General features: G+C 38.9%; 3 protein-coding genes across 3 annotated transcripts in view; 2 read left to right on the forward strand and 1 right to left on the reverse strand.

Moving 5' to 3' along the window:
* Nucleotides 1-1,509, reverse strand: part of LOC131994845 (uncharacterized) — a 55,439-nt gene extending 53,930 nt beyond the window's left edge. The window contains exon 1 of the mRNA XM_059361770.1: nt 1,495-1,509. Coding sequence (XP_059217753.1) covers nt 1,495-1,509 — 15 coding nt within the window. The remainder of the gene's footprint in view (nt 1-1,494) is intronic.
* A 2,957-nt stretch (nt 1,510-4,466) lies between these two features.
* Nucleotides 4,467-6,476, forward strand: LOC106088256 (UDP-glycosyltransferase UGT5). The gene is made up of 3 exons (XM_013253678.2): nt 4,467-4,829; nt 4,891-5,150; nt 5,226-6,476. The coding sequence occupies exons 1-3, from the start codon at nt 4,568-4,570 to the stop codon at nt 6,291-6,293; spliced, it is 1,590 nt and encodes a 529-aa protein (XP_013109132.2). The 5' UTR covers nt 4,467-4,567; the 3' UTR covers nt 6,294-6,476.
* Nucleotides 6,477-12,016: 5,540 nt separating this feature from the next.
* LOC106088258 (UDP-glycosyltransferase UGT5) lies at nt 12,017-15,015 on the forward strand. The gene is made up of 3 exons (XM_013253681.2): nt 12,017-12,356; nt 13,502-13,761; nt 13,960-15,015. Exons 1-3 carry the CDS (start codon nt 12,095-12,097, stop codon nt 15,013-15,015), a joined length of 1,578 nt encoding a protein of 525 aa, XP_013109135.2. The 5' UTR covers nt 12,017-12,094.
* The last annotated feature ends 5,940 nt before the right edge of the window (nt 15,016-20,955 follow it).

The raw sequence follows: 20,955 nt of genomic DNA on the forward strand, positions 1-20,955 counted from the left end.
TTGGATAATGTCGTAGTCGTCAAGGAAAGCTTTCTACTAAATTTTGAGAAGATTGGTCTATAAATGCGTTTGCAGTGGCCCTAGGAGTGAATATCGGGCGATATATACATATGAGAGCTATATCTAAAACTGAACCGATTTCTATTAAATTCCACAGTACTGCCGAGAGTCACGAGCAAATTTTTCCTGCCTAATTTCGACAGAATCGGTTAAAAAATGAGCACTTTATTGCAATATTTCTCAAAACCTGACGGACATATACATGGGAGCTATATCTAAATCTGAACCGATTTCGATCAAACTTCTTAGATAATGTTTTAGTCATCAAGGAAAGCTTTGTACTAAATTTTGGGAAGATTGGTCAATTAATGCGCTTGTAGTGGCCCTAGGAGTAAATATCGGGCTATATATATATATGAGAGCTATATCTAAAACTGAACCGATTTTTATGAAACTTACCAATAATAACAGGAGTCATAAGAAAATCCTTCCTGCCAAATTTCGGCAGAATCGGTTAACAAATGAGCACTTTATTGCAATATTTCTCAAAACCTGACGAACATATACATGGGAGCTATATCTAAATCTGAACCGATTTCGATCAATCTTCTTAGATAATGTTTTAGTCATCAAGGAAAGTTTTGTACTAAATTTTGGGAAGATTGGTCAATTAATGCGCTTGCAGTGGCCCTAGGAGTAAATATCGGGCGATATATATATATGAGAGCTATATCTAAAACTGAACCGATTTTTATGAAACTTAACAATAATAACAGGAGCCATGAGAAAATCCTTCCTACCAAATTTCGGTAGAATCGGTTAACAAATGAGCACTTTATTGCAATATTTCTCAAAATCGGAAGAACATATATATGGGAGCTATATCTTAATCTGAACTGATTTCGACCAAACATCTTAGATAATGCGGTAGTGGTCAAGGAAAGCATTGTGCAAAACTTTGGAAAGATTGGTCAATAAATGCGCTTGCAGTGGCCCTAAGAGTGAAAATCGGGCGATATGTATACATGGGACCTATATCTAAAACTGAACCGATTTTTATGAAATTCAACAATAATGACAAGAGTCATGAGAAAATCCTTCCTGCCAAAATTCGAGAGAATCGTACAACAAATAAACACTTTATTATAATATTTCTCAAAATCGGACGAACGAATATATATGGTAGCTATATCCAAATCTGAACCGATATGGTCCATTTGCAATCCCCTACGACCTACATTAATATAAAGCATAAAAGAAAAGTACTGACTACTGGCACATGCCGAACTTCACATCAACGAGCAAACATCAAGAACTAAAATTTGGAGTTCAATATACATACATGGTCCAACTTATAGGTCGTCGAACATTCAAAGTCACACGTATTACCCGACTTCGCTGAAAATCTGTCTTTTTTCAAAGACAACTAACAATTTTTATCTGATTTGTCCGTTTTCAACTTGTACATACACATTTCTTATTTACAATACTTACTTCATATGAATACATAATTGAAAGAGGTTAACTAACATTACGATCTCTTGTACTGCAGTGTATCAAAATAGTTAACAGAATATAAAGTATTCCCGCACAGTGAAGTATCGTTTACATTATTAGCGAAATGTACACTGCATTTATGATAACAGCACTGTTAGCCTTCCAGCATTGTTGATGCTCTCACACCAGAGATGGCAAATACATAACGCACAACGTATTTATACACAAACAAATACCTATGGACACCAAGTAAATGCAAATTGCAAATTTACCTATAAACATTCCATTAAGGAACAGGGGCAAACTTCTCACATATCGCCAAGTATCTATTATTAATAGGTAGTTGGAAAATGAAAAATATCTCTGGTATGGCTCTGCTTCTTTTAATTCATTAACACTCTCTCTGCTTCTCTCCGCTTTGCAATACCCCAAGATGATTGCAAAAGGCCGGTTTATTAATAAACATTAACTCAAACCATGTGTGTAGGTAAGCATGTACACATGTAGTATAATAAATGGGAACATAACGAAACGTTTTCGTTAATTGATGTATTGTACAATAACTCAATGCCATAAGCCGGCAATAGCAATTTCTATTCTTGATGCAGTAATTGCTTTGACATGTGAGAACTTTTTGTCAGAATTTGATGTTATAGCAATGAATAACAAATAAAAGCATGCTTAGTTCGGCCAGACTGAACCTTAGGAACTCGTCACCATGGATTCTGCTAAAAGTTTACATAAAATGGGCTTCGTTGAAGGTATGTACTTGGTTATGGGCCGAGTTATCAAGTTATAAACCCACTTGGGCAGTACATGAACCGATTGTAGGAAGTCGTATAAGATCGGAGATCGGTTATATAAAAGCCATTTCAGATTGTACATCGATTTGGACCATACTCGTCACGATTGTTGGCAGTCATAAAGGACCACTACATACAACAAAGTTTGAGCACAATTGGATACTAATTGCGGCTTCTAGGGGCTCAAGGTGTCAAATCTGAAGATCTATTTATATGGGAGATATAGCAGGTTATAAATGAGGGCCATCATGGCGCAGAGGGTGGCATGTCCACCTATGTTCACGCCTGGTTTCACATCCCGACGTGAACATTAGGAAACAAGTAAAAGCGGTATAAGTTCGGCCGGAACTGCGCCCTCTAGATGCTTAAGAAGTCAAGACCCAAGAACGGGTTATATGGCACCTATATCAGGTTATGTACCGATTTGAACCATACTTAGCACAGTTGTTGAAAGTGATACCAAAACATTTCGTGCAAATTTTTCAGCCAAATCAGATAAGAATTGCGCCCTCTAGATACTCAAAAAGTCAAGACCCAAGAACGGTTTATATGGCGGCTATTTCAAAACATGGATCGATTTGGCCCACTTACAATCCCAACCGACCTACACTAATAAGATATATTTGTGCAAAATTTCAAGCGCCTAGCTTTACTCCTTCGAAAGTTAGCGCGCTTTCAACAGACGGACGGACATGGCTAGATCGACTTAAAATGTCATGATGATCAAGAATATATATACTTTATGGGGTCTTAGATGCATATTTGGAGATGTTACAAACGGAATGACGAAATTAGTATACACCCCATGCTATGGTGGAGGGTATAATAAACTTTATTTTCATATATTTGCATATGTTATTGGGTTGCCCAAAAAGTAATTGCGGATTTTTCATATAGTCGGAGTTGACAAATTTTTTCACAGCTTGTGACTCTGTAATTGCATTCTTTCTTCTGTCAGTTATCAGCTGTTATTTTTAGCTTGCTTTAGAAAAAAAGTGTAAAAAAGTATATTTGATTTATTACTTTTAAATTTACTTTCTTTTAAAAATCCGCAATTACTTTTTGGGCAACCCAATATTATTATGAAAATTTATTATATTATTTGCGACAACTTTCCTCTTCGGACAGAAAAATCAAAAAGTGGGCCGTACCCCAGACTCATTGAGCCGCAGGAACGATTCATTAGCAAATTTGCTCCCATTAAACTGTAATCCTTATATAAAATGAGCTTTTAATGTATAAATTGTGCGCAGAACCTCCTGGTGATGGGTATCCAAAGTTTCACCCTATCGAACTGTATGCGTTTTACTTGTTTTGTGAAGTTAATTGACCGCAACATCTCGACAAAATAATTATTCTTCATTGGCATCCCTATTATTTGTAATATTGGTGCGGTTAACCACCTTCTCGTACTCCTACTAATACGCTATCTCTCTTTTGCTCTCGCTCTCTTTAACTCATCTTCGCTCAGCTCGATCATAACAAAATGCCAAATTGTTTGGCACATGTTGCGATTGACTTACATTGGATGTAAACAACAACAACAACAAGCAAAAGACGATAGCCTACTTTATGTTGCATTGCACAAAAGGCTTATGTCCAGAAAGAAAAATTGTGGCATATAATATAATAAATATTCATAATAATAACATTTGGGCATTAAATGAACACTTTGAAGAGATATCAGAATAATGATTATTTTCTTCTTCTATATAAAATCGGAAATTATTGAGAAAATATGGAATTTGTCACATTATTGGGGGAGAATTAGACCAATGGCTTTTACTTTTTAAAAAATGTTAAAAATTTTCATATCACGGAAATGCCTTAGCAATAAGGCATCTATGATTTTGGTTTCAAAAATATAAAAAAAGAATCCCAAAAACCATGCCTTCCAATTTTAATGGCTTTTTAATTGTTTATTACATTTTATGGCGAAATGGAGTTAATCCATTTTGCCTTGTGAGTTCTATGCATTTAATTTCAATGTATGTATATATGTATGTGTGTTTAACAATATTTTCATATCTACATAGCCATACATTAACAACTACAAATTTGAAGTGATCATATACATATTTTGTCCAGTAGCTCAAAATGTTTAAATGGCCCCAAGCAAAGTGGGCATGGGCAGAGAACGTTGGCGATTTGCCTGAAATATTCAGTTATCGTTTAGTTAAAGTTAGTTAGTGTCTTGAAGAACGTTGATGCGTTCACACATAACGCCAAGTGAAGTGAAACCTGTGCGGAAAGTTGTATTTATTTGAATGTGGATAATGCGTTTCGGCTATAAGCAAATATTGAGGCTATTTATAGTGATTGTGGGTTTTTTACATTCCAGTCATGCCTATCATTTTCTCGCAGTCTTGCATTTTAGTTCGAAGTCGCATTTCATAGTGGGATCAGCCCTTATAAAGGGATTGATTGATAAAGGCCATGAGGTAACAGTCATAAGTCCTTTTCCTCAAAAGAAACCAATAAAAAATTGGCATGATGTGCCGGTGTCAGGGGTCTTGGAGTTTATGCAGAGTAAGTTGAATGACCTAGGGTTTCATTTGTTTTGATGTTTTCCCATATTTTTCCATTTCAGACGAAACAGATGATCTCTTGAACACCTTAGAACGCAGTGTAATGGAGAATGTAGTGTCATTTCACAAAACCGGCCTACAGGTGACCGAGCTGGTTTTAAAATCACCTGCTGTCCAAAAACTTATGGCCTCCAATCAAACCTTTGATGCTGTCATCAATGAAGTTTTCTTATCGGAAGCTTTATATGGCCTAAGTGAACATTTTAAGGCCCCTCTCATAGGTTTGGGCACATTTGGGGCCATATCTTGGAATACAGATATGGTGAGTAAGGCGATGGTGTAGTTGTATAGGAAATGGAATTTAATTAATATTTGTTTTGCCATCTGCCCCCACCAGGTTGGCTCACCCTCACCACCTTCGTATGTACCCAGCACACTGTTACCCTTCACCGATCGCATGACCTTGGGTCAACGCATTGGTAATTTGGCTCTATTGACATTTGAACGTTTGCTTTTGGATCTTTACTATCTACCCAAGCAGGAGAAAATATTTCGGCAACACTTTCCCCACTCGCAGAGATCAATGCTGGAAATACGCAAAAATGCCGCTTTGGTGCTGCTCAATTCTCATGTCTCCTTGAGTTTCCCCAGACCCTATGTGCCCAATCAAATCGAAGTTGGGGGTATGCATATAAATCGTCAACGTAAACCTTTGCCCTTGGATATTGAACGCTTCATCAGTGAATCGCCGCATGGGGTGGTCTATTTTTCCATGGGCTCTAATATAAAATCGAAAAATTTACCCTTCGAAAAGAGGCAGGAACTCATGAAGGCTTTGAAATCTTTGAAACAAAGAGTTCTATGGAAATTCGAAGATCCCCATTTGGAGGGCAAGCCGGATAATGTCTACATTAGTGATTGGTTTCCTCAGGATGATATCTTGGCCCATGACAATGTGAAGGTGTTCATAACTCATGGTGGTTTGCTGAGCACCACCGAAAGTATTTACCATGGCAAACCTTTTATAGGTATACCCATATTTGGCGATCAATTCCTCAATATGGCCAAGGCGGAGGCAAATGGCTATGGCATAATGTTGGACTATAAAAATTTGTCAGCCAATGCTTTGAAGCAAGCGGTGGAGAAAATGGTCTACAACAAGGAATATACAAATTTGGTTAAGGCCATGTCTGCGCGCTATAAAGATCAACCTATGGCGCCTCTGCAAAAGGCTGTCTATTGGGTGGAACATGTGGCCCGTCACAAGGGAGCCAAATATCTGCACTGTGCTGGCTTGGATTTGAATTTTATCCAATATCACAATATTGATGCCATTTTGATATTATATGGTGGTATATTGTTTGTTTTATTTGTTGTGCTATGGCTGCTGAAATGTTTGCTGGGTTGTGTGTTTGGCAACAAGTCGCAAAGTGGCAAAACAGCTAAGAAAATGAAAAAACAATGAAATTTGAGCCAAAAATGTATTTTTTTTATTTCTAAACAAATTAAGATTAATGTGTTTTGTAGCAAAACGTATTGTATATACAATAGTTAAGCTTAATTAGTAGTAAGAAAAAGATTGCTACTACCAACACACCGCAGTTAATTAAAATTTTTTGCAATAAACAAACTTTTTTATTTGAGTAAATTGCGACTTTACATCAGAGAATGCAAACGAACTTCGCAGTTCGCGACAAAAACTGATGGGTAGGAAACAAATAACATGTAAAAGCGTGCTAAGTTCGGCAGGGCCGAATCTTGGGAACCCACCACCATGGATTCTGCTAAAAATTTATACAAACTTAATTTAGTTGAAGGGCAAAATTTTTTTTCTACGTACCAAACTTCTGTCAAATCGGCAAAAATTAAAGCTTCTAGGAGCCGAACAAGGATGATCGAGAAACAGGTTTAAATGGCAGCTATATCAGGTCCTTGACCGATTTGGAGCGTACTTGGTGCAGTTGTTGAAACTGATAACAGAACACTACATGCTCAATTTCAGTCAAATCGCGGTTTGTAAGGCCTCAAGAAGTCAAATCGGGAGATTAGTTTATATGGGAAACTAGCCGAACTCTTTAACTCTCTAATATGTTTTTAGTATAGGGATACTTCGCCCTGAATTCGCGGATATCGAATTCGTGCCGTTGCAGCCCATGACACTGAACGCGAGAACATCGGACAAAGCGGTTTTTATCCCCTCTTAATGTTGGCGACATTTGCGAGGCAAAATGCCATGCATGGTCATTTAAAAAATTTTCCCCAAAAAGGTTTCGCACTGCGGGACGGCGTTCGGACTGGGCTATAAAAAAGGTCCCTTATCATTGAGCATAGTCATAATGGGTCTAATGGCGTTTTTGAGGGGTGGCGTGACCCCCTATACTTCGATCTGATTTTGTATGCCAAATTCCAAAACTACTCCCGAATACCTTACATTTGAGCCCCATATTGAAATTAACATCCAATGTGTCTGTATGGGGAAGTTTTGGGGTTACGGCGGCGCCATGGGTTACTTAGACTCAAATTTTAATACCATATTTGTATTCTACTCTCCAATACCTTTCATTTGATACCTATATTGTCCCGATGGGTCCACTTTTGATTTTGGGTTGTGTTTTTGGCATAAAGGGGAGGGTCCTTTCCCCTTCCGATATCTAAAAATTATATAGCTTATGTTTCTTTCCAGACTAACCTACATAATATGCGAACATTTCGAGAAAATCGGTTTAGCCGTTTTTCAGTCTATACGGAACAAACAAACCGAGTCCCATATATCCGTGATTGGCTTATGTACCCATTTTTGGCCTTTTTGTGGGGGGTGGGGTGACCCCCTATACTTCGACATGAATTTGTATGCCAGATTTGTTATCTACTCCCTCATACTTTTCATTTGATAGCCATATTGTCCTTATCGGTCCACTTTTGATTTTGGGTGGTGTTCTTGGGGTAACGGTGGAGGGTCCGCCCCATTCCGTTATCAATAAATTATAAAGTCTATTCCTACTTTCTGACCACATTCGTTATCTACTCCCGAAGACCTTTCATTTGAGTCCTATATTGTCATGATCGTCAAATAAACCTATTTTAAAGGGTTTTGGGGCGGCCCACAGGTAATTGGACCCAACTTTTAATATGAAATTCGTACTCTACTCTTGAAAACCTTTCATTTGAATCCCATATTGTCCCGATCGGTCCAGTTGTTGGAAGTCATAACAGTCATGCAAACTTTCAGCCAAATCGGACAAAAAGTTGCGGCTTGTAATGGCTCCAGAAGTCAAATCGGGAAATTGGTTCAGTGGGAGCTATATCAGGTTATAGACCAATTTGGAAGGTACTTGGCGAAGCTGTTGGAAGGTATAACAGAACAATATGTGCAAAATTTCAGTCAAATCAGACGAAAATTGCGGCTTCCAGGGGCTCAAGAAGTCAAATCGGATGATCGGTTTATATGGGAGCTATATCTAAATCTGAACCGATTTGGTCCATTTGCAATTCCTAACGACCTACATCAATATTAAGTATCTGTGCAAAATTTCAAGCGGTTAGCTTTACGCGTCCGACCGCACTCGTGATTTACACAGACGGGTGGACGGATGGGGTCTTAGAGAAATATTTCGAGGTACTACAAACGGGGTCTTAGACAAATATTTCGAGGTATACCCCCATTCTATGTTGGTGGGTATGAAAAGGTTAAGAGTTCGGCCAGGCCAAATTATATTTAGTCAAAATTGAGTGAAAAATTTGCTAAATATGAAGTTATTTTATGTTGAAAAGCAGTCCGATCCAATGATCTTAACACGGCACGAACGTTTTAAGGTCTTACACAACTCACTGTTGCAAATTCCTGAGAAATCTGGTAATAAGTGAGCCTTATTTGCAAGACCATTAATCTGGAGATCGGTCTATATGATACCTTCATCCAAATATGGTCTGATCTGCACAACATTCGGGAAGGTTGTGTAGAGTTCTATTTCAACTAGCTGTACCAAGTTCTGGCATAATCAGGAAATAAATACGCTTTTTAAGAATGAAAGACCCTGAATCGGCAGCTCGGATTCAAATTTACTCATATTGATACAGAATGTCTCAGTTCATAAGAAAAACACATATTGTGTAACAACACCTTAAGCAAGAGATTATCGCTGAAATCATAATGAATTGACAAAAAAATTCGATCTCTCTTACTCCCTCGCTCTCTTTGCAATAAAGTTGCCTTATATGTTATCTACATTTTTTATGCGATAGGTAAACTCTGTTAACAACACTTATTATTAACAACAACAACAACCGCTACAAGAACTGTGTTTCAGCAAAACGCCTTCTACAAATAACAATTTTGCTGGTCATCGTGAGTTTCAAATGTATAGCGTTCAGCAAACTATTGCTCTCATCTGTTTTGTTATGTTTGACCAGCTCTCGTTGTTGTTGTTTACAAATATTTAGTGTGTTCCACTCCCCTCGCAAAAATAACACTGCATTGGGACCGCATAGTTAGTGAATGCTTTAGCACACAAACGTCATGAGTTTGATCTCACTTTGTACCCAAAACTAGCCTCTCAATAATTAGCATGACGTCATAACAGTCACATCAATGGTGAGTGCTAGGGAGATAACACGGTAAAAGAGGTTATTTAATTTTTTTTTCGTTAAGTACTAAGCGAAGACAACAATGGTGATTCGAGTTTTAGACAGGCTATTTAGTATAAAATAACAAATTCTTGTTCACAAAACAACTTTGAGGCATGTTAAAGTATATGTGTGTGAGTTATAAGGAAGAAAGATAAAAGAAGGGAACCAAAAAATATCTATAACTATTGTATAAAAATTCACTGATTGTGTAGGTTGGTGTGGAAGACAACATAGGCTATATAATTTTTAGATATCGGGAGGGAGCGGACCCTCCCTCTTACCCTAAAAGTACTACCTAAAAATAAAAGTGTAGCGATCGGGACAATATGGAATTCAAATGAAAGGTATTCTAGAGTAGAGTACGAAATTCATAATAAAATTTGGGTCTAATTACCTGGGGGGGCGCCCCAGTCCCAAAACCCCTTAAAATAGGTTTATTTGACGAGCATAACAATATGGGACTCAAATGAAAGGTATTCGGCAGTAGATTACGAATATGGTCAGGAAGTAGGAATAGGCTTTATAATTTATTGATAACGGAAGGGGGCGGACCCTCCACCGTTACCCCAAAAACAGCACCCAAAATCAAAAGTGGACCGATAATGACAACATGGGTATCAAATGAAAAGTATGAGGGAGTAGATAACGAATCTGGCACAAAAATCATGTCAAAGTATAGGGGGTCACCCCAGCTCCACAAAAACGTTCAAAATGGGCACATTAGCCAATCACGGATATATGGGACTCGGTTTGTTTGTTCCGTATAGACTGAAAAACGGCAGAACCGATTTTCTCGAAATTTTCACATATTATGTAGGTTGGTCTGGAAGGAAACATAGGCTATATAATTTTTCGGTATCGAAAGGGGAACGGACCCACCCCCTTATGCGAAAAACACAACCCAAAATCAAAAGCGGACCCATCGGGGTAGTGTAATGAGAATATTACCCTAAGATTGAACATTACCACCAGGAATCTAAAAGGGGCAAATTCTCACACATCAATGAGTGCTTTCCGATAGCCGAGTCCGAACGACGTCCCGCAATGCGACGTCTCTTTGGCGAAAATTTTTTTAAATGACCATGCATGGCATTGTACCTCGCAAATGTCGCCGACATTAAGAGGCGATAACCACCGCTTTGTCCGATGTTATTGCCAGGATTCAAACACGTTCAGCGCCATAGGCTACAATGGCATGAATACGATATCCGCATTCAGGTCGAAGTGTTCCCACCCTAAAAAGATATTAGAGAGTTAAAGAAGGCGAACTTAGCAATTTTGACTTGTTAGATTATAAACAGAAGAATTGATAGCAGTTAAATGCATATCAACAAATAAGGCCTTTTAATTTTGCAATTCATTTGACTTTAGTGTTATTTCACCAAAAATTTTTGAAATGATTCCAATAACGAAACAGGGGAAACACCTTGAAATATTGATCTTAGACCCCCTCCCCCCAGTTAAGTCGATGTAGCCATGTCCGTTCATCTGTCTGTCTGTGGAAAGCACGCTACTTTTCATAGGAGTACAGCTAGGCGATTGATACTTTGCACAAATATTAGTGTCGGTCGGTTGGAATTATAAACGGGTCGTATTGGTCCATATTTAGATATATCCTCCATGTAAACCGATCTCCAGATTTTAATTCTTGAGCATTTAGAGGGCACAATTCCTATCCGATTTGTCTGAAATTTTGCACAATGACTTCCAACTTACTTGCCAAGTATGTTTCAAATCGGCCCAAAACCTGATATAGCTCCCATATAAACCGACCTCCCGATTTGACTTCTTAAGGCTCTAGAGGACGGATTTGGATAACATTTTTTAGTATGACGTCTTCTATGACATTAAATGGATGTAGCAAGTATGGTTTGAATCGGTCCATAGCCTGATATAGCTCCCATACAAACCAATCTCCCCATTTTACTCTTTAAGTCCCTTTAGAGTTCATTTCTTATCCGATTCGGTTGAATTTTTGCACAATGTCTTTAACATCCAAGACAAGTATGGCCCGAATAGGTTTATAACAATACCTATACATTGTCTTTTGTTTACCTATAAAGAGATACCGGGCAAAAAATTTAACAAATGTGATTCATGGTGGAGGGTATATAGTATTCGGCCCCGCTGAATTTAGCTCGCTTTTATTTGTTAAATACTTGTCAATAACAGCAGATGATGTGAAACTAATAAGCGAAAAATCAATGGAAGAATGTATTTTGTTGTTTTAAAGCATGAAATCTCTACAAACTACTACGTATATCTTTCAAAGTACCTTCAAAGTGATAATTCAGCGAGGGAGTGAGCAATTCACTTCCAAATGTTTGCAGGGTTAAAACTTACCTTTCAATAACAACACACACCATATTCGAGAGCTAAAATGTTATCGCTGTCCCTTTAAACAGTTTCAAACACTGTTAAAAGAAACAAACATGTTAAGTTAACATCTATGTTAGGAATAACACAGTGGCCATAGCAACACACAATGTTATCAGCAACATGTTGAGTGAGTGTGAGTGTTAGAAGGCAGCTACTAGCGTTTAGTTTACTTTAGAAATTCAACGTTAACAGATTGTTATGAGTGCGCATTAAAAAAACGATAGGAAGATCGATCGATTATTAGAACCTTTTAATTTCATCATGAAGTTTCAAACCTTGACATTATCCGGCAGCCTTCTGCTGACGCTTTTTGCCTTTTCTACTCTAAATGTGGTTGCTGCCTCTAAATATTTGGCTGTCCTTCACACAGCCGGCAAATCTCATTTCATTGTGGGATCATCGCTTATGAGAGCTTTGGCACAAAAGGGACATGAGGTCTATGTGATCTCACCGTTTCCCCAAAAGCAGCCAATCGAGAATTACAATGACATTCCGTTACCTTCAATGATTAAGGCTTTTGCAGGTAAGTGAGTGAGTGTTTGGCAGGGTAGTGGTCCTCCGGCTTGACTTCTTGAGCCCCTAGAAGCCGCAATTGTTATCCGATTAGGACGGGCGCACCGGTAGCCGAGTTGGTAGCGTGCTTGGATTACCATCGTGGGTTCGATTCCCGCCAGAAGTAGGTCTGTCGCTACTGTGGCATCCCAATGGACATAAAATTGTCTGAGAATTTTTCCCGGTTTGGATGAAATTTGGTACTTTAAGTACAACTATGTTAATTTTGTGTAAATTTTGGTCAGAATCACTGGTAGTGGGTTCCAAAGATTTGGCCCGGCTGAATTTGGCATGTTTATACTTATTTCCACTAGGCGTGTAAATGGGCCATATCGGTTCATGTGTTGAAATAGCTGCCATATAAACCGATCTGGGATCTTGATTTCTTGAGCCACTAGAGGGCGCAACTCTCATACGATTTGGCTGAAATTTGGGATGAGGTGTTTTGTTATAACTTTCAATAACTGTGCTAGGTATGGTTCAAATCGGTCCATAACCTGATATAGCTGCCATATAAACCGATATGGGATCTTGAGTTCTTAGGCCACTAGAGGGCGCAACTCTCATACGATTTGGCTGACATTTGGCATGAGATGTTTTGTTATGACTTCCAACAACTGTGCTGAGTATGGTTCAAATCGGTTCATAACTTGATATAGCTGCTATATAAACCGATCTTGGATCTTGACTTCTGGAGCCTTTAGAGGGCGCAATTCTCTTCCAATTTGGCTGAAATATTGCATGAGGTGTTTTGTTTCAAATTTCAACAACTGTACTAAGTATGGTTCAAATCGGAACATAACTTGATATAGCTGCCATGTAAACCGATCTGGGATTTTGACTTCTTGAGCCACTTGAGGGCGCGTTTCTTATCCGATTTGGCTGAAATTTGACATGAGGTGTTGTGTTATGATTTCTAATAACTGTGCTAGAATTGGCTCAAATCGGTTCATAACTTGCCACGTAAACCGATCTGGGATCTTGACTTCTTGAGCCTCTAGAGGCAGCAATTCTTAACCGATTTGGCTGAAATGAGATCCATGGTGGAGGGTATATAACACTCGGTCCTTCCGCACTTAGCACACTCTTTGTTATTCATCAACTATTTCCTTTCAGATACCGTTAAGAACTTTTGGGAGATAAACGACCGCAGTATGGTTGCGAATATTTTCTCACGTTACGATTTGGGTACCCGCATAACAGAGGTGGCTCTAAACGATTCTAATGTCCAGCAGTTAATGGCTAGCAATCATACTTTTGATGCTGTCATATGCGAAGTATTTCTATCCGAAGCGCTTTATGGTTTAAGCGAACATTTTAAGGCTCCCCTCATTGGATTGGGAACATTTGGAGCAATATCGTGGAATACGGATATGGTAAGAAAAAGAATAGAAAAAAATCACAATGACTAAAACAAGGCCATATAAGTTGCAGCAATACTGTGCTTAAAGGGAAGTTAAGGGGAAAAGGAAACCATTCCCTTTTCCTTTTCCCTTCTACAAATTGAAAACAGCTGCAATTAATGCTGCCTAGCATAAAGAAAAACATTTTAACTCTTTAACAACTTATTACAGGTTGGTTCCCCTTCTCCCCCTTCCTATGTGCCACTTGTTGCCTTGAAGTTAACCGATCGCATGACACTTATGGAACGCGTACAAAATTTGGCTTTTCTTACTTTGGAGAAGATCATAATGGAATGGTATTATCTGCCTAGACAAGCTGCCATATATCGGAAATATTTCCCCCATTTGCCAAGGGATATGTATGAGGTGCGCAAAAATGCTGCTCTGGTATTGTTGAACACCCATGTCTCCTTGGCCTATCCTCGACCTTATATGCCCAATCAGATAGAGGTGGGAGGCATGCACATTAATCGCCATAGAAAACCTTTACCTGAGAAGATAGAGAAATTCATCAATGACTCCAAACATGGAGTGATCTATTTTTCCATGGGCTCTAATCTCAAGAGTAAGGATATGCCTGTGGAAAAGAAAAATGAAATACTAAAAGCCTTTAAGAATCTCAAACAAAGAGTGTTGTGGAAATTTGAAGACAAAGAAATGAAGGGCAAGCCTGAGAATGTTCTCATCAGTGATTGGTTTCCCCAGGATGATATTTTGGCCCATAAAAATGTCAAAGTTTTCATCACACATGGCGGTCTGTTGAGTACCACTGAGAGCATATATCATGGTGTGCCCGTTATTGGTATTCCCATATTTGGAGATCAATTCCTTAATATGGCAGCCGCAGAGAGAAATGGCTATGGTCTTACATTGGACTATAAGACCCTTAAAGCTGAGAGTCTTTTGCGAGCCTTAAAGAGGGTTATTAATGAAGAAAGTTTTCAGCACAACATTATGGAAATATCCCAACGTTACAAAGATCAGGATATGTTGCCAATGGACCGGGCCATCTATTGGGTGGAACATGTGGTGCGTCAAAATGGAGCCAAGTATCTGCATTGTGCCGGCTTGGATTTGAATTTTGTGCAATACCATAATCTAGATGCCATGCTAATTTTGTATGGAGGCTTTGCCTTGGTGCTATTTATTGTGGTTTATTGCATGAAACTGCTTTTTAAAACTCTGGTGAGGATGGTTAAACCAAAACGCAAGGAGAAGAGGAATTAAAAATTTTTTAAAAAACATTGAGTCTAAATTTGTAATAAGTTGGTTTTGTTAATAAACATTGTGGTTATCTCAAGATAAGAAATTCCTTATTAAGAATGTATTTTTTAAGGGTGGAGCATCCATATACACAGAAAAAAATAACTCTAGGAAAGAAACAACTAAGGAATTTGTATGTGAAAAAAGTTAGGTTAGGTTGAAAAGAGGGTGCGGATATTAGTCCGCCCCATGTCACTATGGGCATACACCTAAGCCATTAATCGGTTTGTAGTGCATTCTAAAACAAAAAATGTTAAAGTCCAATTCGGACCATAAATGAATGCTGAACATTGTAGAAGTCATTGTGTAATATTTCAGTCCATTCGGATAAGAATTGCGCCTTGTAGGGGCCCAAGAAGGAAAATCGGGAGATCGGTTTATATGGGAGCTGTATCAAGCTATTGATCGACTTAGACCATATTAGACACGTATGTTGAAGGTCATGAGAGAAGCCGTTGTACAAAATTTCTGCCAAATCGGATGAGAATTGCGCCCTCTAGAGGCTCAAGAAGTCAAGTCCCCAAACCGGTTTATATGACAGCTATATCAGGTTATGTACCGATATACCGCCATACTTAGCACAGTTATTGGAAGTCATAACAAAATGCCTCGTGCAAAATTTCAGTCAAATCGGACGAGAATTGCGCCCTCTAGAGGCTCAAGAAGTCAAGACCCAAGATCGGTTTATATGACAGCTATACCAGATTATGAACCGATTCGAATCATACCTAGCGCAGTTGATGGAAGTGATACCAAAACACCACGTGCAAAATTTCAGTCAAATCGGACTAGAGTTGCGCCCTCTAAAAGCTCAAGAAGTCAAAGCCCAAGATCGGTTTATATGGCAGCTATATTAAAAATGGACCGATTTAAATTATGCTTAGCGCAGTTGATGGAAGTGCTACCAAAACACCACGTGCAAAATTTCAGTCAAATCGGATAAGAATTGCGCCCTCTAGAGACTCAAGAAGTCAAGACCCAAGATCGGTTTATATGGCAGCTATATCAAAAATGGACCGATTTAAACCATGCTTAGCGCAGTTGATGGAAGTGATACCAAAACACCACGTGAAAAATTTCACTCAAATCGGACGAGATTTGCGCCCTCTAGAGGCTCAAGAAGTCAAGGCCCAAGATCGGTTTATATGGCAGCTATATCAAAACATAGACCGATTAGGACCATTTTCAATCCCAACCGACCTACACTAATAAATAGTATTTGTGTAAAATTTTAAGCAGCTAACTATACTCCTTCGAAAGACGGACATGGCTAGATCGACTTAAAATGACATGACGATCAAGAATATATATACTTTATGGGGTATCCGACAAATATTTCGAGGTGTTACAAACAGAATGACGAAATTCCACCATCCTATGGTGGAGGGTACAAACATGAAATTTTCTCTGATGGTGCATAATGATCCCGTGGTGAAAATAGGCTACTAAATTTTTTGATATCTGAAAGGGGAGCGGACCCTCCCCCTTACCCTTATATTCAGAAACGCCAGATCTCGAAGATGGGTGGTGCGATTTAAGCAAAATTTTGTGTGTTCTCTTATAGTAACCTACAAACAAAAATTAAGTATCCAAATTTCGGATAGGGTACCTAGGGGGGGGCGCCCCACCCCAAAACCAAGCAAATATATATATACACCAATCACGACAATATGGGACTCAAATGAATGGTATTTGAGATTAGAAAACGTATCTGATATACAATTGTCGGACCAAGTGTTTGGGGGACCACCCCAAGCCCCAAAACCCCCCCAAATCGGACGTATTTATCGACCATGGAATCTGGTATCCAAATGTGGGACCAAGTTACTGGGGGTCCACCCCTTTCCCAAAACTCCCCCAAACAGGACTTATTTAATGACCTTATCAATATGGGGCTTAAATGAAAGGTATTTGAGTGTACAATACGAATCTGTTGTTGTTGTTGTAGCAGTGTATTGAGGCAGCTCTTGCTAATGCAGGATTCCACCGGGTCAATCCGGTACGTACTACACCCCCAAACAGGACTTATTTATTGACCTTATCAATATGGGGCTTAAATGAAAGGTATTTGAGTGTAGAATACGAATCTGTTGTTGTTGTTGCAGCAGTGTATTGAGGCAGCTCTTGCTAATGCAGGATTCCATTGGGTGAATCCGGTACGTACAACCGGCTTCCATGGTCCCACATCTGATATTCAGATATGGGACCAAGCGTTTGAGGGGCCGCCCATTCCCGGGAACCTCCCCCAAAGCAGACAAATTTACGATATAGCAATATGGGGCTCAAATGAAAGGTCTTTGGAAGTAAAGAACGAATCTGATAACAATGTTCGGGAAAAGTGTCTATGGGGCCACCCCACCCCCATAACACCACCCAAATAGGAAGTAATTGCTGACCATTGCAATATGAGGCTCAAATAAGAGGTATTTTACAGTAGAACACGACTCTGATATATATTTTCAAAGCCAAGACACTGAACGGCCGCTCCATCCCCCAAAACACCCCCCAAACCGGTCATATTTGTCGACTATGGAAAAATGGAGCTCAAATGAAGGGTATTTGGGATTAGAATATGAATCTGACATCAACATTCGGGACCAACTTTCTAGGGAACGTCCCACCACCATAACAACCCCCAAGTAGGACGTATTTGCTCACCAAGACAATGTGGGTCTTCAAGACAGTGGAGCTCGATATTCATAGTTTTTAGGGCCCATACCCCAAAACGGACATATTTGCTGGCTTTTCCAATACGGGGTTTAAGTGAAAGGTATTTGAGATTATAAAACGAATTTGATATCCGATTTTGAGGGCCAATGGCAATATGTGGTCCACATATATGAGAATAGAGCATGTTGCTGATATATTTTCTGGGCCCCTAAATCGGGCATATTTACCGACCATGTCAGTGTAGGGCTTAAATTAAAGGGATTGGGGTAAATATAGTTCAAATCGGTTCATTACCCTATATTTCTGCCATATAAAGTGATTTGGGATATTGACTTTTTCAGCCTCTAGAGGGCGCAATTATCCGATTTGGTTGAAATTTTGTACAACGGCTTCTGCCACGACCTTCAACATATATGTCAAATATGTTCTGAATCTGTCTATAGCCTGATAGAGCTCCCATATAAGCCGATCTCCCTTTTTTACTTCTTGAGACCTTAAAGGACGCAATTCTCCTTTGAATTGGCTGAAATTTTACAAAATGACTTCTAGTGTGGTCTCCAACATTCAATTCGATTATGGTCCGAATCGGACCATAACTTGATATAGCTTCAATAGCATAGCAATTCTTTTCTTTTATCCTTTGTTTGCCTAAAAAGAGATACCGGGAAAAGAACTCCACAAATGCGATCCATGGTGGAGGTTATATAAGATTTGGCTCGACCGCTTTTACTTGTTTGTTATACCCTCCACCATAGGGCGGACATGGGTAAATAGGCTAAGAATGTCAAGACGATCAAGAATATATATGCCTTGATGGGTCTCAGATCAATATTTCGATGTTTTACAAATGGAGTGACGAAATTAGTATACCCCCAATTTCGTCATTCCGTAAAATAAATTTACGAATGGAATGACGAAATTAGTATACCCCCAAATTTGTCATTCCGTAAAACATCGAAATATTGATCTGAGACCTAACAAGGATGATATATTCTTTATCGTCTTGACATTCTTAGCCGATTTACCCACGTCCGTCCTTCCGTTTTTCTGTCGAAAGTATTGGGTTGCCCAAAAAGTAATTGCGGATTTTTCATATAGTCGGCGTTGACAAATTTTTTCACAGCTTGCGACTCTGTAATTGTATTCTTTCTTCTCTCAGTTATCAGCTGTTACTTTTAGCTTGCTTTAGAAAAAAGTGTAAAAAAAGTATATTTGATTAAAGTTCATTCTAAATTTTATTAAAAATGCATTTACTTTCTTTTAAAAAATCCGCAATTACTTATTGGGCAACCAATACGCTCACTTTCGAAGGAGTAAAGCTAGGTGCTTGGGAATTAGCATTAATACTCCTTGTTTAGTGTAGGTTGGTTGGGATTGCAAATGTTCCAAATCGGTCCATGGTTTGGTATAGCTGCCATAAAATCCGATATCGGATCTTCTCTTCTGGAGCTACTAGAGGGAGCAATTCTAATCGGATTTGGCGGAAATTCCACCAAGTGTTTTGGTTTGATCGTCAACAACTGTACCAAGTATGGTTTAGATCGGTTCATAACCTGATATAGCTCCTATATAATCTGATCTTGGATCTTGACTATATGAGCCTCTAGAGGGCGCAATTATCATACGATTTGACTGAAATTTTGCACCAAGTGTTTTGGTTTGACCATTAACAAATGTGCTATGTATTATCCAAACCGGTTCATAACTTGATATAGCTCCCATATAAACCGGTTACTGATCTTGACTTCTTGAGCCCTAGAGGGCGCAATTCTTATCCAATTTGGCTGAAATTTCACACCAAGTATTTTGCTTTGACCATCAATGACTGTACCAAGAATGGTTTAAATCGGTTCATAACCTGGTATAGCTCCCATATCATCCGATCTTGGATCTTGACTTCGTGAGCTTCTAGAGGGCGCAATTATTATCCGATTTGACTGAAATTTTGCACCAAGTGTTTTGGTTTGACCCTTTCAGGATATGACCCTTTCAGGATACTGAAATAGCTCCCATTTAAACCGGTTTCGGATCTAGACTTCTTGAGCCGCCAGTGGGCGTAATTCTTATCCGATTTCGCCGAAATTTAGCATGAAGTGTTTTGGTTTGACCGTCAACAACTGTACCGCGTATGGTTTAAATCGGTTCATAACCTGATATAGCTCCTATATCATCCGATCTTGGATCTTGACTTCTGGAGCCGCTAGAGGGCGCAATTCTTATCCGATTTGGCTGAAATTTCGCACCAAGTGTTTTAGTATGACCGTCAATAACTGTACCAAGTATGGTTTAAATCGGTTCATAACCTGATATAGGTCCTAAATAATCCGATCTGGGATCTTGACTTCATGAGCCTCTAGAGGGCGCAATTCTTATCCTATTTAACTGAAATTTTGTAGCAAGTGGTTTGGTTGGACCCTTTACAACTATGCCATATATGATCCAAACCGGTTCATAACCTGAAACAGCTCCCATTTAAACCGGTTTCGGTTCTAGACTTCTTGATCCGCTAGAGGGCGCAATTCTTATCCGATTTGGCTGAAATTTTGCATGAAGTGTTTTGGTTTGACCCTTAAAAACTATGCCATATATGATCCAAATCCGTTCATAACCTGAAAAAGCTCCCATTTAAACCGGTTTCGGATCTAGACTTCTTGAGCCTCTAGAGGGCTCAATTCTTCTCCGATTTGGCTGAAATTATGCACCAAGTGTTTTGGTTTGACCGTCATCAACTGTACCAAGTATGGTGTATATCGGTTTAAAACCTGATATAGCTTCTCTTTAATCCGACCTTGGATCTTGACTTCGTGAGCCTCTAGAGGGCGCAATTATTATCCGATTTGACTGAAATTTTGCACCAAGTATTTTGGTTTGTCTCTTAACAACTGTTCCATGTATGATCCAAATCGGTTCATTACCTGAAATAGCTCCCATAGAAACCGGTTTCTGATCTTGACTTCTTAAGCCGCTAGAGGGCGCTATTCTTTTCCGATTTGGCTAAAATTTTGCACAATGAATTCCACTTTGGTCTCCAACAGCCAAAGTTAGTATGGCCCCAAATGGTTCATAATTTGGTATAACTGAAAAGCATAGCAATTCTAATCCTTTATCCTTTGTTTGTCTATAGAGAGATATCGGCCAAAGAACTTGACAAATGCAATTTATGGTGGAGGGTATGTAAGATTTGGCCAAACTTAGCACGCTTTTATTTGTTTTTAAGTTGAAATATTGTATTAA

This window comes from Stomoxys calcitrans, chromosome 2 (assembly GCF_963082655.1).
Source record: "Stomoxys calcitrans chromosome 2, idStoCalc2.1, whole genome shotgun sequence".
Taxonomy (NCBI): domain Eukaryota; kingdom Metazoa; phylum Arthropoda; class Insecta; order Diptera; family Muscidae; genus Stomoxys; species Stomoxys calcitrans.